General features: G+C 28.7%; 1 protein-coding gene across 1 annotated transcript in view; it reads right to left on the reverse strand.

The window, feature by feature from the left end:
* Positions 1-15,212, reverse strand: part of LOC107447363 (transmembrane channel-like protein 2) — a 72,084-nt gene that overhangs the window by 46,284 nt on the left and 10,588 nt on the right. The window contains exons 3-5 of the mRNA XM_016062251.3: positions 3,535-3,666; positions 1,428-1,524; positions 394-475 (exon numbers count right to left, since the gene is read on the reverse strand). Coding sequence (XP_015917737.1) covers positions 394-475; positions 1,428-1,524; positions 3,535-3,666 — 311 coding nt within the window. The remainder of the gene's footprint in view (positions 1-393; positions 476-1,427; positions 1,525-3,534; positions 3,667-15,212) is intronic.

Consider the following 15,212-nt stretch of genomic DNA (forward strand, 5'->3'; position numbering starts at 1 on the left):
ATTTTAGAACTTAAAATAAATCACACTGACCGCAGCCAGTGATGCTTGACTTCGGTGATCTGCTGGGAACCGTGTTTTAGCGATCAGTCCACGACGGGACCTCCATATCTATCTGGATAGGCAGGCAGGCAGGCTGTCAGGTAGGTAGGTAGGTATTGATGCAAAACTACAGTCAAAGCTTTTAATATTATAAAATTTCCTATATGCGGTGCTGCTTTTTAGCTATTTTTGTAATTACTATAATATTGAATAAGCTAGCATATGCTCTAATTTCAAAGTTTCATCCCCGATACAAATTTGCATACATCAATACAAACATCATAGATCGTTGAAATACATGATGGTATTTTTGTGTCAGTTCAATATAGATTAAAGTGATTTTAGGGAACTCACTCTCTATTCTTTTAATTCTCATCTCCCAAGGCGTCAGCATGACCATAAAATTGGCTACTTCTCTTTTGAATCTATTCAATCCCTAAAATGTATAAGATTTGTGTAAAAATAACGTTCACAAACAAGAATGGTAATCACAGAATCAAATAAAAATTATGTGCACACATCAACTACATTCGAAATTCAAGTCCAATTTACCTTTCCCAGTTCTACTGATTGACAAAATATTGCCAAGTTATAAGTTAAGAAATTAGGAGTTAAAGTTGTGAGAACACCGAATAGGCTTCCATGTTATATGAACTTTTTGCAACACAGTATTAGAAATCTTTTTAAATGCAATATTCTTCATTCACAATGATAGAGTACTGCCATCCATTAACCATTACTGGTTTTGAATTAATAGATTGAGTACTAAGAACTTTTTGATTGAGGAAGGCAATTAATTCTTTAAAAAGGTGAATTAATTTTAAAGTCTAAAAAAATTTATGAAACTATTTTTCCAATTTTTTCAGCTTTTAGAGAAGGAATTTTTTATAAAAAAAAACGAAATCCGACGAATACTACTCTCCGATTTAAAAATGCGTTTTCTGATAACAACAATTTAAGATATATAAAATCAATTTATTGACAGCAATGCTTTGCATTAACTGTTGAATTGAAATTTTTTAGTAAAATATTTCTGTCGCCATCACAAATCTAATAAAAATTTACTATAAAAAGATGGTGTTTGTTTGAAGCTTTATGTTTCTTGTTTAATTGTACCAACTTTGATTTTTAAAAATAAATTAAACAGCGTCACAGATGTCATTTAGCCTGCCACTAATTTCCAGGAGGGATTTTTTTTTCTAGCTTTTGTTATAGCTTTTTAAGTAGACAGTCTAAAAGGGATAAAATAAAACATCAAAAGAGCATTCCTTGCTGATTCATATAGTGAAAAATGATCATATAGTTTTTAATGGAAAAAACATGCAATGATTTAATTAAGATTAAATTCTTCCAATTAAACTAAACATTAATTGTAAGCATAAACTTACTCTGCTCCATAAAAGTGTGTATTTAGCAAAAACATCCTTTGATCGTTTACTTTGTGCTAGTTCTCCTTCATGTTTACGAACATACGCTTTCGCTTTCCTGAAAAAATTAGATATTGATATTTCTATAAAGAAAAATGTTTCCTTATAAATTTCATAATTTTAAAATATAAAAATAAATATACAGTCTGATAACGATTAATACTGAGCTGAATAATTTTTTATGTGAATTGAGTGTAACTCTTTCACCTTATGAACTGTAATGTTAGCGAAATTTTTAAAAAAAATCTATACTAATTTTTCTGTCTGAAGAATGATGTAGGAAAAGTGTGATTAGGAATTCAAATTTTTATGATTATTCGAAAATTTTTTTATTCTTGTAGATTTCTATTCACCAATATATGGCAGTTGAATAAAAAGTGCGAATGAGAATCATCGCACTTTAATTTTTGACAGAGAAAAGGAAATTATTCCTTAAAACACAACTGAATAAGTACGTAGTAATGAGCGTTATCGCAGTTTAATTTCTGACAGAAAAAATTTAAGCTCAACAATGTGCCACAGATGAATAAGAACGAGCAAATGAGCGTCATCACAGTTTATTTAGTCACAGAATAATGGAAGTTCATCAATATACCAAAAAGGAATAAAAACGAGTTAATGAGCGTCATCACAGTTTAACTGTTCACAGAATTATGAAAGTTCACCAATATACCAAAAAAGAATAAAAACGTGTTAATCATCGTCATTGTAGTTCAGTTTTTTTCACATAATAAAGGAATACCAAAATGCCACAAATGAAAATGAATGGGACTTCACCAATATACCACAAATGGATATAAGTGTATAATGGATAATGGCAGTTTAGTTTTTGACAAAAAAAGGGAAAATACTTGGTGCATTTCAAGGCTAATTTTTAATCTTTGCTGATAGCTAGATGTTTCACTGCGCCATGCTATGAAAGTAAAATGCTTAGAGTGAAGTTATATTGTGTTTGGTCAAATAACTAATCACTAAAGAATAGAGATGAATTCAAAAACACATTATCAGTAAATTCTTTGATTGTGATTCAGCAATCATTTCTCTTCAGAAGATCAGACTCCTTACTTGAATCATTGGAACAATCGCAGAATCCATCAATTCAAGAGTATTAACTTAGGTGACTAGTTAACAGGGATAAATCTTGTGCCTACAGTTACACTCGATATTTACTTGTAGGAAAGTTTTCTCAAATGCATAAATTGAAGACAAAAAAATAATAAAGCAAGGAGGCTTATGCTTTCCCACAGTATGGGGTAACTCAAGAAAGCAGCAACTGATTTTAATTGTGGAAATGAAATCTACAGACAAAAATAAGTACCCACCATACTACTCAAAACACTTAAAAGTAAAAATAAATTATAAAATTTTTCTTCTTTTGCTTTTTTATATCCTTTTTATGATAAGTATATTTTTTTAGTATGTGTTTATGATATTAAGTTGAAATATATGTTTCCTCAAAACATATACTTTTAAAACGGAAAGTAAATTTTGACTGTAACAATATAGTTTCGTGGTCTTTGTTACCCTATAAAAAGAAAAAAATAATTATGTAGAATTAACATAGATTAATAATGTACGAAAACTTAAAGTGGAAATCTTATCAATTCATTAAACCAACAAACATATTTTTAGTCAATTAACTTGAAAGTATGAGTTCAATTTATTAAAGTTATAAGACATAGGAATTTAGGATGAAATTATCAAATTAACTTAAAAATCACACAGTATTGAAATATATGATCCAACGCTTCACTTCACTAAAACATGAAGATTATTGCATGAAAATTTGCAATTTCCGAATCAGTGACACTAAAATCCATCCAAAATAAATTTAAAGGACAGCAGAATGACTTTATTTCTACTCTATCTTTGAATGACAACTTCAGTATGAAAAAAAAAATTTTTTTTTCAACGAACGCGTGACAGTAACTTACATACGTGCACTAAATTATAGCTTATGCACAAGGACTATTAATTTTAGGCACTGAAAAAATATCTTATTCCAACGTTTATAATTGCCCGTAAAGATTATCTAATATTAGATATTAAATACAGAAACTAAGTTCACCTGAGTATCTTATATTTTTTCTGCATTCGCCATGGCTGTAGTTTGATGGTTTCTATAATCTGTTTATTTAGCCTCATGTTTTCCTTCACCTCTTCCGGAGTCTCTTCTTCTTCTATGGATATGGCAGTTTCGCTACAGAAATAAAAAATAAAAATAAAAAACATAATAAGTATCAGTTTTAAAAATAGTGCAGTTTCTTGGGAGACTTTGCTTACTGTCAATTATAAAATTCCTTGCTACCAAAGAAGAATAAAAGCGTTTTGTGTCTAATTTCATAAGTTAAAATATCGTCTGCACTAATTAATTAACACATTTGGATCACCCCCTTCAGCCACTATTAAGGAATTCTAGTACGTAAAAATCTGATCATTAGATTAAAAGTTGATTTTTTTCTATAATGCACCTAAAAGTATACTCAGAAAGCTTTTAATGGCACTAATTTGTTAACACGGTTGTGTTGAATGTGGACAATAAGAAACCATTATCCACATTCCTTACTTAAATTGCACAGTTATCATCTTAATGCAAAAAAAAATAGTTTAGCCAGTGTCTTTAATTCTTGGGTTTAGTTTTAAATTTGTTCCCTATCTGTATTCAAGTTTTTTTCTATAGCAAAAAAATTTAAAGATTGTAAAATAGCTAAGTTAAATTACTATAACTATTCTAACTCATTTAACGTTGTTTTTTATTACTTTATGTCTTTTTAGATACAAAAAGTTATAAATATCTGAGTTAAAATTCAAAAATAATTTGTTATTAATTTCAGTTTTTTTTCTATTGTAAACAATGGTTGAAGCATGCATATACAAAGAAGATCCATCACAGCAATAGACTTGGGAGCAGAATGATGCACTGTTTTAAAATCAATCAAAAGCAACCAATCAAAATTTAAGTTATGCAACCCGCTCACCAACGATCAGTGTATGTGTTGTAAAACAATACACAATTCGTGAATTTCATTTTTTATTATACTTCAAAATAGCCGTTGAACTGCCAACCCAATTCTGAGTTTACGGCAATCAGTGTTCAAATACGTTGCCTTGTAATTTTGAACTCAGCCCAGAAGACAAGGGAACCTCTGGATCTAACATTGGGACAAACCTACCCTTGTGGAGGAATTCTTGATGGAACTAACCCGCATTTGCGTTACATGGAGAGGAAGACCACGAAAAAACCCCATGGTTAGTCGAACAGCAAGGATATTCTAACGCATGATCCATCCACCACTGAGGATATTTAGCGGCAGCATTGTGGTAGGTGCAAGACGGGAGCAGAATTCATATTAATCAGCCCCCACTGAGATTTGAGCTTCGGTCATGTCATTGGAGGGGCGAATGCTCCATCCCCTGAGCCACCGAGCCTGTGTACCTTTTTTAATAAAATTGAAGGGCTTGAGGCAATATTGATTCTTATATTGTTCAAGATAACTTTTTTATAAAAAGCAACACGATTTCCAAGTGGAGGCCAAAAGATATTTCTGTGTATTGTGCTGCTCTGGATTCAATTTAATTCGTGTATTGTGCTGTAAATTTATTTCGATTTTTTTCAAGACATTTTCCTACTTTCAACATTATCCGTAGATATTCAATTAAAATGATACATAAAAAATATTAGAAACTGATAAAAAAAAGTATCTGCTGAACTAATAAAACAAAACTAAAACTATTCGAGCTATATGCCCTTAATCAACGTATACAAAATCATCAATGTATCAAAAGGTAGTGGAGTCCTTATTATATTCTTTTATAAATATTTCACGTACAAGATGATATCTAGAATTTATGGTTGGCGTAGATAATTTTTCGGTATGTGATTATCTTTTTATTTTTATTTTAGCATCATGTTAATACAAAAAAAAATCAATTCAATTTCAAAACATGTAAACTACCTATTTCAAAACATGTAAACAACCTAAGAGTTAGATAAATTTTTTAAAAAAGCATTCTCTTTGGGAAACTATGGCTTACATTATATAACCTCAATACTTTCAATTACATAAATTTTTTATTTTTCATCTGAAATCGAAAATGGAGAAAAAGTAAAAAAGTAAAAACAGCTGTTTTAGAATCTAAATGTTGATTTTAATAAACAAAAATTAAGTTAGTAATTTTCTGCGACCAATTACAGTTATCAAATGATTCTTTCTTTTTTTTGAGTTTTATAAATTTTTATTTGTTTATTTATTTATTCAAATATTTTTATTTATTTATTTTTTTATTTTTTGTATGTTCATTGTAAAATGAACCTAAAGTACTTAAAACTACTATTGTATTTAAAAAAAATAATAGTTTTAAATTGTATCTGCATATTTATGATTTATCATAAAAGTATTAGACATTAATCTATAAAAATATATAATATACTCACTACATATATCACATATGCTGACTTTTTATAACATAAGCATTTACAAACGTAAATTATGATTTTTATTTTCTTCCCGTTTAACAAACAATTTTCAACTCTACCCGTAAATATTAAAATTTAATTTTCAATAAAAAAAATTTGGAAATTATTGACAAATACAATTTTTTTTAAAACAAATATAATATGTAACCAAAATTATTCATAGTATATTTCCTTAATCTTGCATTCAATTACCGTATACAAAATCATAAATATATCAAAAGACAGTGGAATCTATTTTCCATGAAAATACGGCCTTTTTTAATATTCCATATAAGATGATATCTTGAATTTATTGCTGGGCGTAGGCAATTTTCTTGTATCCAATTATCTTTGCTTGCCTTTTACACCAGGTGAATATTATACTATCTTACTTATTTTTTACAACTGTGTTAGTCTGTATACATTTTTTATTAAGCAAAGAACTTTTTTAATTTTTCCGTTATAATAGTGTACTAATTTTTGCTACAAAGTATACTCTTACAATTTCGCTCTTTATTCCTAAGTAAGTTGACTTCTTTTTGGTAAAATTTTAATACAAATAGTGAGATTGAGATTTAACTTATAATTTTTCGGGTTACATAAAATTCAAAATATTCCATGATAAAATTTAAAGGAATTTAGTGATTTCTAACAGTAATTTAAAAACAAATTATAACATTTCTTGTTAAGATTATTCCATCAAACTGTATTAAAATAAAATAATAATAATAATAATTACTTAAAAATTGTTATATGAGGAGTTAGGCAATTTGTTTATGTTTGCAATTATTTGTTTATTATTTGTCATGTTTGGTTATGTTTGCAATGAGTTAACCAAATTTATTTAACTCTATAGAGAAAAACGCATTAGAGTTTGCTCACAAGCTCACTACGGATACTTATATTTACAATTAATAAACATAGTCATAACTTCTTCATTTGGTTTTCCAAACCGGTTTGTATTTTAACCGTATATTTTACTTGCTATACAAAATCAGTAGATAAACTACTCATTTTTCATTAACTAACTTTTAAAAAAATGAAATTTGTTTACTATAACGTAAATGTTTAAAAAATATAATGATATTTACAATGCGTAATAACATTTTGTTATAATTATGCATATAAATAAGTAATACGTTTCTAATAAAATATTATTTATTTATTATATTATTGAATTGTTAAATATATATTATTCATTGTTAAATACATTTTATTGTTAAATGTATCTTAATGATCATTAAATTGTTAAATACCTGCGGCATATCTTAACGAAAAAGAAAAAGCTAAAACACCTTTTAAGATATCGACATTCAAACAATTCTAAAATTAGAACGAATGTTTCAATTTATAATAAAATATTGTTCTAATAACCGAGTTTTCTGTCTCAATTTTTTAAATTTTGAACTTTTTAATACGTCCTATATAGGGTTGGATATCTACAAAAAAGATGTGTAACGATGGCAACAAAAATAAGCTTTCAATATTTAGGTTTTCAAAGTTGGTGCAATAAAATAACTTTAAAGTTGGTTCTTCTTTATTAAATGGAATATCTAATATCTAGAGCAAATACTACATACATTTATAAATTAGTTTTTTGAAATCTGCTGATGATGTCCATCAAATGATCTATCAAAAATTTTATTGATTACAGACCGTGATTACATAACAATTAATTTTAAACATGGTTACACAATTTACAATGTCTTTTGTTTTCGTGGTTGCGAATAATCATGATCAATAGAATGTTTAAAATAAAAATGGAATAATGATCATAAATAGTCATAGGATCTATATTAACAAGTAATCGAATGATCTTCACTGTTAACAATTCCAAATCAATCAAATTTTGATATTATGCTATGATCAAATTATGATAATAAGTACCGACATCATCCGCAATTTTAACGTAAAATCTATTTTTACTGTAAAATATTATACCACAATTTTTACAGTAATATTTATTTAATTAAAATGGTTCAGTGGTTTTAAGGTAATTATTACTGTAAAAATTACGGTACATCAGATTTTTCGTTCCGTAGCATATTCCGGTTAATATGGATTTTACGGTAAAAAGAGCCGACACTTTTTACCATAATTAGTGTCCGGAATTTTTTACAGGGTACGTTTACAGACAGTTAAAGTAATCATTTAATCGTTAGTCATGATTACAATAGCATAATTGTATACTTTACTGATTGTATTATATAATTGTTATCCATTATTACAATATATATTGATTACTTGAAATAACAATTAAAATTTAAATAAATAATTTCAAAGTAATAACGAACTTAAATTTAATTTTATTTCGATAAAATATAATAATTTACTATTAATTAGAATATAAATAATTTACTAAACATACAACTGAGACCTCATAAGGATAAGTAGTTATTGTGTCCCATGTAGCATTGTGTCCCATGATTACATGATTAATTATAATCATGATTATTTACAAAGAAAATCGCATATAATCATTGTTGCTTTCGCAAAACAACCGTTTTCTTGTAATCCTGGTTTCTGATTGTCACTGATCATGACAGGAATTTCAATCAAAATTATGGGTGCTTATAATCAATATTACATTCACTCGATTCCTTGTAATCCTTACTTGCGATAAGAAAAAATTTTGCTCAACTGCACTTAGATATTATATTACAAATTGCAAATTGCAATTACTTATTTTACAAAGATTTTATTTCCGTGGTGAAAAAATATTTTTGAACTAATTAATTTAATCTAAACTAAAATGTATACATAACTGTTTTTTTTCATAACTTCTTATTTAATAATCATTATTCGCAAAAAATCTAACCCTTTTTAAATAAAACAAATTTTCATTAGACGAAACATTTATGATAATTATAGAAATTGCTAACTTTAATAACAGAATAAATGATTAATCAAACTGCTGGAGGACAACTTTGTTATAAGTTTCATAACAAAGGCAAACGTAGTAAAAAAAAAGACATAATTGGTTTCAAATAAAATAAATAATAAATTGGCGAGCTTTGAAGACTAACTATTTTCTACAAAGAGCCTAAATATTCAATAAAACCATCATTTTTTTTTCTCAACAAATCAACTTCATCTTAAGAAATAAAATTGTATGAATAACTTTTTTCTTCGATAATTCCTTATTTGTTAGTCATTCTTCATAGAAAAATATAAAAAATCTTCATTAGACTAAACGATTATGCTAATTATAATAATGGCAAACTCAATTATAATGTAAATAATCAATCATGCTGGGGGACAACTTTGTTTCAAGTTTCATAACAACTGCAAACATGAAAAAAAAAACATAATTCGTTTCAAGTAAAAATAATAATAAATTGACGAGCTATGTAGACTAACTATTTTCTAAAAAGAGCCAAAATATTCAATAAAACCACATGGCATCCAACTTCGAAACAACACCCCCTCCCCTCGAATTCCCTCTTCTCTGGATAAAATAGTTGGAATTTGATGGTCCTACACGTGGGCGTTTTCCTGGTCCTGTCAGTATAGTACAAGGTGTGGCATCTAGAGCAACACTTAAGTGGATTGGATGTCTCTTATTTGTTTCGACGAAAACACTATACTGGGAATACAGTGTTGACATTTTACGTGGGATGACACTGTATAAAGATGAACGACCATAAATGAAATACCGCCATCTTTCCTTTTGAAAAATCTTTTCAAGTCGAGGCTATTTTATGAATAGTTTATGAAAAACGTTCCTTATTGCGTCATCATTTTTTTTTTTTTTTTAGTTTGGTGAATATAAAACTATGAGGCATGAATTCTAAATAAAATTATGGCAACAAGTTAGAAAAGGATTGCTGGGGATTTTAAACTACAGCTAAGAAAAATTGAGTCACCATTAAGAATTATAAATAATTTTATTGAAATTAATTCGATATTTTATAATTTTATATTCCATACCTGAAGTACTAGGTTGAGATTTAACGTGGGACTATACTGAATAAATATGAACGACCATAAATAAAATACGGCTATGTTTTCCTATGAAAGTTCCTTCACGTCGAGGATATTTTATGAATAGTTTATGAAAAACGTTCCTTATTGCGTCATCATTTTTCTTTTTTTTTTTTTTTTTTTTTGCTTNTTTTTTTTTTTTTTTTTTTTTTTTTGGTGAATATAAAACTATGAGGCATGAATTCTAAACAAAATTATGGCAACAAGTTGGAAAAAGATTGCTGCTCGCTTGGGATTTTAAACTACAACTAAGAAAAATTGAGTCACCATAAAGAATTATAAATAATTTTATGAAAATTAATTCGATATTTTATAATTTTATAGTATTCTATACCTGAAATAATAAGTTGAGATTTTAGGTGGAACGATACTGAATAAATATGAACGACTATAAATAAAATACGGCTATGTTTTCCTATGAAAGTTCTTTCATGTCGAGGTTATTTTATGAATAGCTTATGATAAACCTTCATTGTGAATAGTTATATTAAAACGTTAATATAAAACTACGAAGCATAAATTTAAAAAAATCTGTATCAACTAGAATGGAAATGTGCTCTATTGGGATTTTATACTACAATTAACAAAATATTAAACCATAGAATGCTATAAAAGTAGAATTAATTTTATGAAAATTAGTTCTATATTTTATAATTTTGTATTCTATAGCTTTATATTCTATACCTTATTGACATTTTATGTGGAAGACATTGTTTGATGAGATGATTATCTGATAAGATCACACTGATGAACGAACATAAATGAAATACCGCCATCTTTCCCTCATGAAAAAACTTTTCCTCAAGTTGAGGTTACTTTATGAATAGTTTATGAAAAACGTTCCTTTCTGTGTCGTCATTTGTGTAGTTTTGTGAAAATGGGATAATGAAGCTTAAATTCCAAATAAAATTATATTCTAACAAGCCGGGTAAATATTGGTGCTCTATTGGCATTTTAAATTACAGCTAACAAAGAATTGGATCATCATAAAGAGCGAGATAAAAGTAGAATTTTATTTTACGAAAATTAACTCGATACTTTATAATTTTATATTCCATTGCTTAAATACAAGGTTGACATTTTATGTGGAATGATACTGCATAAAGAGGAACAGCGATGAACAGAAGAACCGCCAACTTATCGGAGTAATTTGAAGGATAGTTTATGAAAAATGTTACATTTTGCGTCATATTTTTTTAGTTTAGGAAACATAGAACAATTAAGCCTAAATTCAAAACAAAATTGTGTCAACAAGTCGGAAAAGTTTGCTGTTTGATTGAGTTTGTTTGCTAACAATATATCTCCAGTTCAAATATGACTAGCTTACAATCATAAAAATATCTCCCGCATTCTCATAAATTAATTTAAATTAAACACTTTGATTTTCTTGCATCTCTAACAAAAAGTATTTCTTAAACATCAATTTCTAAAAATTTTGTCACAAAAGTATGATGAGTGATTCTATGAAAAAAAAAGCATGACTTATTAAATACTTTAAAGCGGAAAAAATCTGGAAAATATACCTTTACAAACTTAAGTTAATATTTAATAAGCTGGGAATTCCTTAATAAAATACCAATAATGAATCGGGAGCATTGCCAAAACTTTTAGTTCAAATAATGTGACTTAAGTACTTCTACTAAAAAATTATCCTTCGATTAAGTTTAACTTTCACAAAAAAGCTCTAACCATTTAATATTAATAGTTATTTTTATATTTAAAGATCTTAGGAAAAAATAAGCTTGTGATATAGTATTTTACAAAGAAGGGATTTTTTAATATATTTTTAGTGAATTTATATATTTTTTTAATTACTAGTTTTGTCCCCATTTTATAACTTTCTTCATTTTAATTTGTTTATATACACTCCTAGAAAGTCCGATTTAGCGTTAGTGATAAAATTGGCAATAAATTCTCCGTCTAAGGTAAGAATTGGTGGTAAGGATTGGTAAGGATTGATGAACGTTGTATTTTTGCTTAGTTCAGAGCTCTGATCGAAGTTTAAACTATCTTTTACATAGATTTCCGAAGTGGCCGCTATCCCCTCCCCACCAGTGGACGTTAAAAACTTCTAGGTAGGGTGTTAGAACCTTTCAGTGGATGTGAAAAAACTTGAAAAAGAAACATTTTTTAAACATGGAATTTGCTCAAAAGTTAATAATTTTATTTTGAATCGAAAATGCAATACATATTTAACTCTGCATAAATTACACGTTATTAAAGCAGTTATTAATTCTGATATTTATAGAAACAATGGTTACTAGCCAATTTTATAGTGAACCTAACACTTTTCTTGCTGTACTACACAATCTTTTTTTTTATTAACATGATGTTATTTTCAGATCACAAACAATCATGAAGCAAATATTTAACTTTTCTTTTAATTCTGCAATCACCGAAAGTAATTATTTACTTAAATGCATCCCTCAAATTAAAATGTCACCAATAATTTAATCATGAGAAAAGATATACTTCGAAATTACCTAAAACTAATTAGAATACTCCTCAATTTTGTTTGAATTCCATTAATTAGTGTTTCGTTTCATCAGTTTGTTCCAGAACAGTTTTATTTAATTGCAGATGGCATCACCTAAAAGTCATTCCCTTTCGCCAACAAAACAATGAAAATATTTGATTAATTTAGTTTTTCAGCAATCAAACATTTTGTCTGATAGATTGAAAAAAAGAATTGTTTCTATTTGAGTTTAAGTAAAGAGACTTTTAGCACTTTTAAAATTTACTTTCGCTTACTTACTTTTCGCACTTTTAATTTACGAAAGAATAGATTAGTTTTTATCTAAGAAGAGATAAATAACTCATCAATATCAGAAAATAATTAACTCATCAAAATTCAATAAAAACGCAAAGTTCTTAGTTTCATAAGTTATAGTTTAAATTGAGGCTTAAAAAAAATTTTGAAAATCATTAGACTTGAAAATTACCAGAAAAATTATCTTCCTTCAAAACGTTAATTCTCTGATTTACTTTGCATTATTAGTAATTATGATTTTGGAAGAGAATTTATTCATTGTAATCGATATGAGAAAAAAAAAATTTAAAAAATTCCGTAACGCAAATAAAATTATTTGAAATTTTTATTATTTTACAATTTGCATCCGCATTTGAAAACAGTAGATATAGTTTCCCTTCTTTACTTTATTTATTTTAATCACGCGCAAAATCCTAAAATATAATAAAATAAAATAACCTTAACAAATATTGCATGTTAGAGAGGCATCTACAAATTTGGTTTCTTACCCATGGAGAAAAACTCTGGTAAAACTACCGCATTGTATGGTAAAAAAATCTCTGAAAAAAGTCTGGTAATAAACCAAAAACATGCGGTACTCAAATAATTCATTTAGTAATTTGGTGCCGGGATAGCCTGGTTGGCAGGGCGCTGAACTCACACTCGTGTGAATGGGAGTTCGAATCCAGCCGGCTGAAGACTCCCCATGTAGTAAATGGTGACTGCTGCACTTTAAATTTTCCGAGTCACGAAGTCCTCCATGTTTTCATAACAAATTATACCTCTAGGGGTACTGAATTGGAGATCGATCATTCTCTGGCTCAGATCAGAATTGTGATCTGTGGATAAATGAATGGATGTGTGGATGGGTCCGCCCTATAAAACGGGTGTGACGTATTTGTGTGACAGAAGTAGAATTCTTGGTCATAGATGGCGCCACTGGAAAACAAGAACAATTGCACCCCCTCTGCCTTAATGGCTGACGAAAACAACAACAACATTTAGTAATTATTTTTCGTTAATATGCTAACGGTTTAATGGATATTCCGCCTTTCAAAATTATAGTTCTCATAACCACACATTTAGTAAAAAATAAAAAAACTGAAAAGTAAATTTAGCCGAACATATAGTTTGTATGCCGTACTCTAAGGTATCATAATTAAGTACCAAATTTTACCACATTTGCCGAATTTCGACATACACTTAAGCCGTGGTAAATGAAGATTAAATCCACCATACACGGAGTGACCTAATTTAATTGAATGACCAAAAACAATTTATTCCAAAAAACAAAATTCGCTTCCTACACTTCTGTTCATGATGCATGTATATCAACAATCATTTATCAATTTATGATTTCGTATTCTTTCGCGTCTTCTAATTTTTGGTGGCAAGCCATACAAAGCCAGGCTTTATCTTTTAAACCAAGTTTATCATTTCCTGATTCTTTTTCAGAAAAGAAATGATGACTCAAAAAAATGGACGAGAAATCTCAAGGTCCATTCTGTGAATTATTGGTGATGAAGAGTGCAGGCGAGTAGTGAGATGCTGGGGGGCACACCCTCTCTGAGAACCACACCCACGGATTTGAAGGAAACAGAAGGGTTGCCCACAGGAAAATGAAAATCTTGAGTACTCTGATGGCCTTGCACGTGATAGAGCAGATGGGATGTGCAAAAGGATCGACCCATTTTTGAGTCTCATCCACCAAAAAATAAATAAAAGGATCATTTTATTTCACTGCGTCTTTCATAGCTGACAAGTTTGGCGTGATTAATCACTGTTTAAGTACTTTTTGTTTACGTCCGCTGCTTGTTATAGTTTGTCAAATGATAAATATTATTGTTTTTAAATATAAAGACAAGAGTAGGTCATTACTGAATTTTTAAATTGGAAGTGTTTTCATCGATAAAAGTACGCAAATAATTCTAGCAATAAGCACACATTTCAGTTTTATGGAGAAGAAAAATTTAACATAACTGAGTAATAGACATTAGAGAACTTGCATTGATAACACTGGGATACTTTTTTCCGTTGCATGAGATTTTTGATAGGAACTTGGAAAATTTCATGTCACTGAATTTAAATCCGCAATCGGTTTCTCTCACCATGTTCGTTTTTTAAAGACATTTTTATTCTACTTTTTGTCGAAATGTACAAGTTTAAAAACGTAATATATAATAGGGAGTCGCATAAATGTTACGTCAAACTTCTGGGAGATGTAGAGCACATCTGCAGGATTAAAACTGCAGGGAAACCCAAACCAGGAAATGTCGCCATCCGCCACTAGAGGCGCGAACAGGTCAAATAATGAAGCGCCTCTAGTTGCGTACGATGACATTTCCGGGCACAGGTATCTACGCGATTTTAGTCTTAATGAAGTGCCCTAACTCCCCTACAAGTTTGTGGCAGCATCTGACTCCCTGATACACACGACGTCTTTAAACTTGTACATTTCAACAAAAATAGACTTAAAAAATACTTTTAAAAAAATACTGCAGCTTTAGAAGCAAAACTAATTTCAAATTGGATGTCCCCTCACAAAAATTATGCAAGA

This window comes from Parasteatoda tepidariorum, chromosome 8 (genome assembly GCF_043381705.1).
Source record: "Parasteatoda tepidariorum isolate YZ-2023 chromosome 8, CAS_Ptep_4.0, whole genome shotgun sequence".
Lineage (NCBI taxonomy): Eukaryota > Metazoa > Arthropoda > Arachnida > Araneae > Theridiidae > Parasteatoda > Parasteatoda tepidariorum.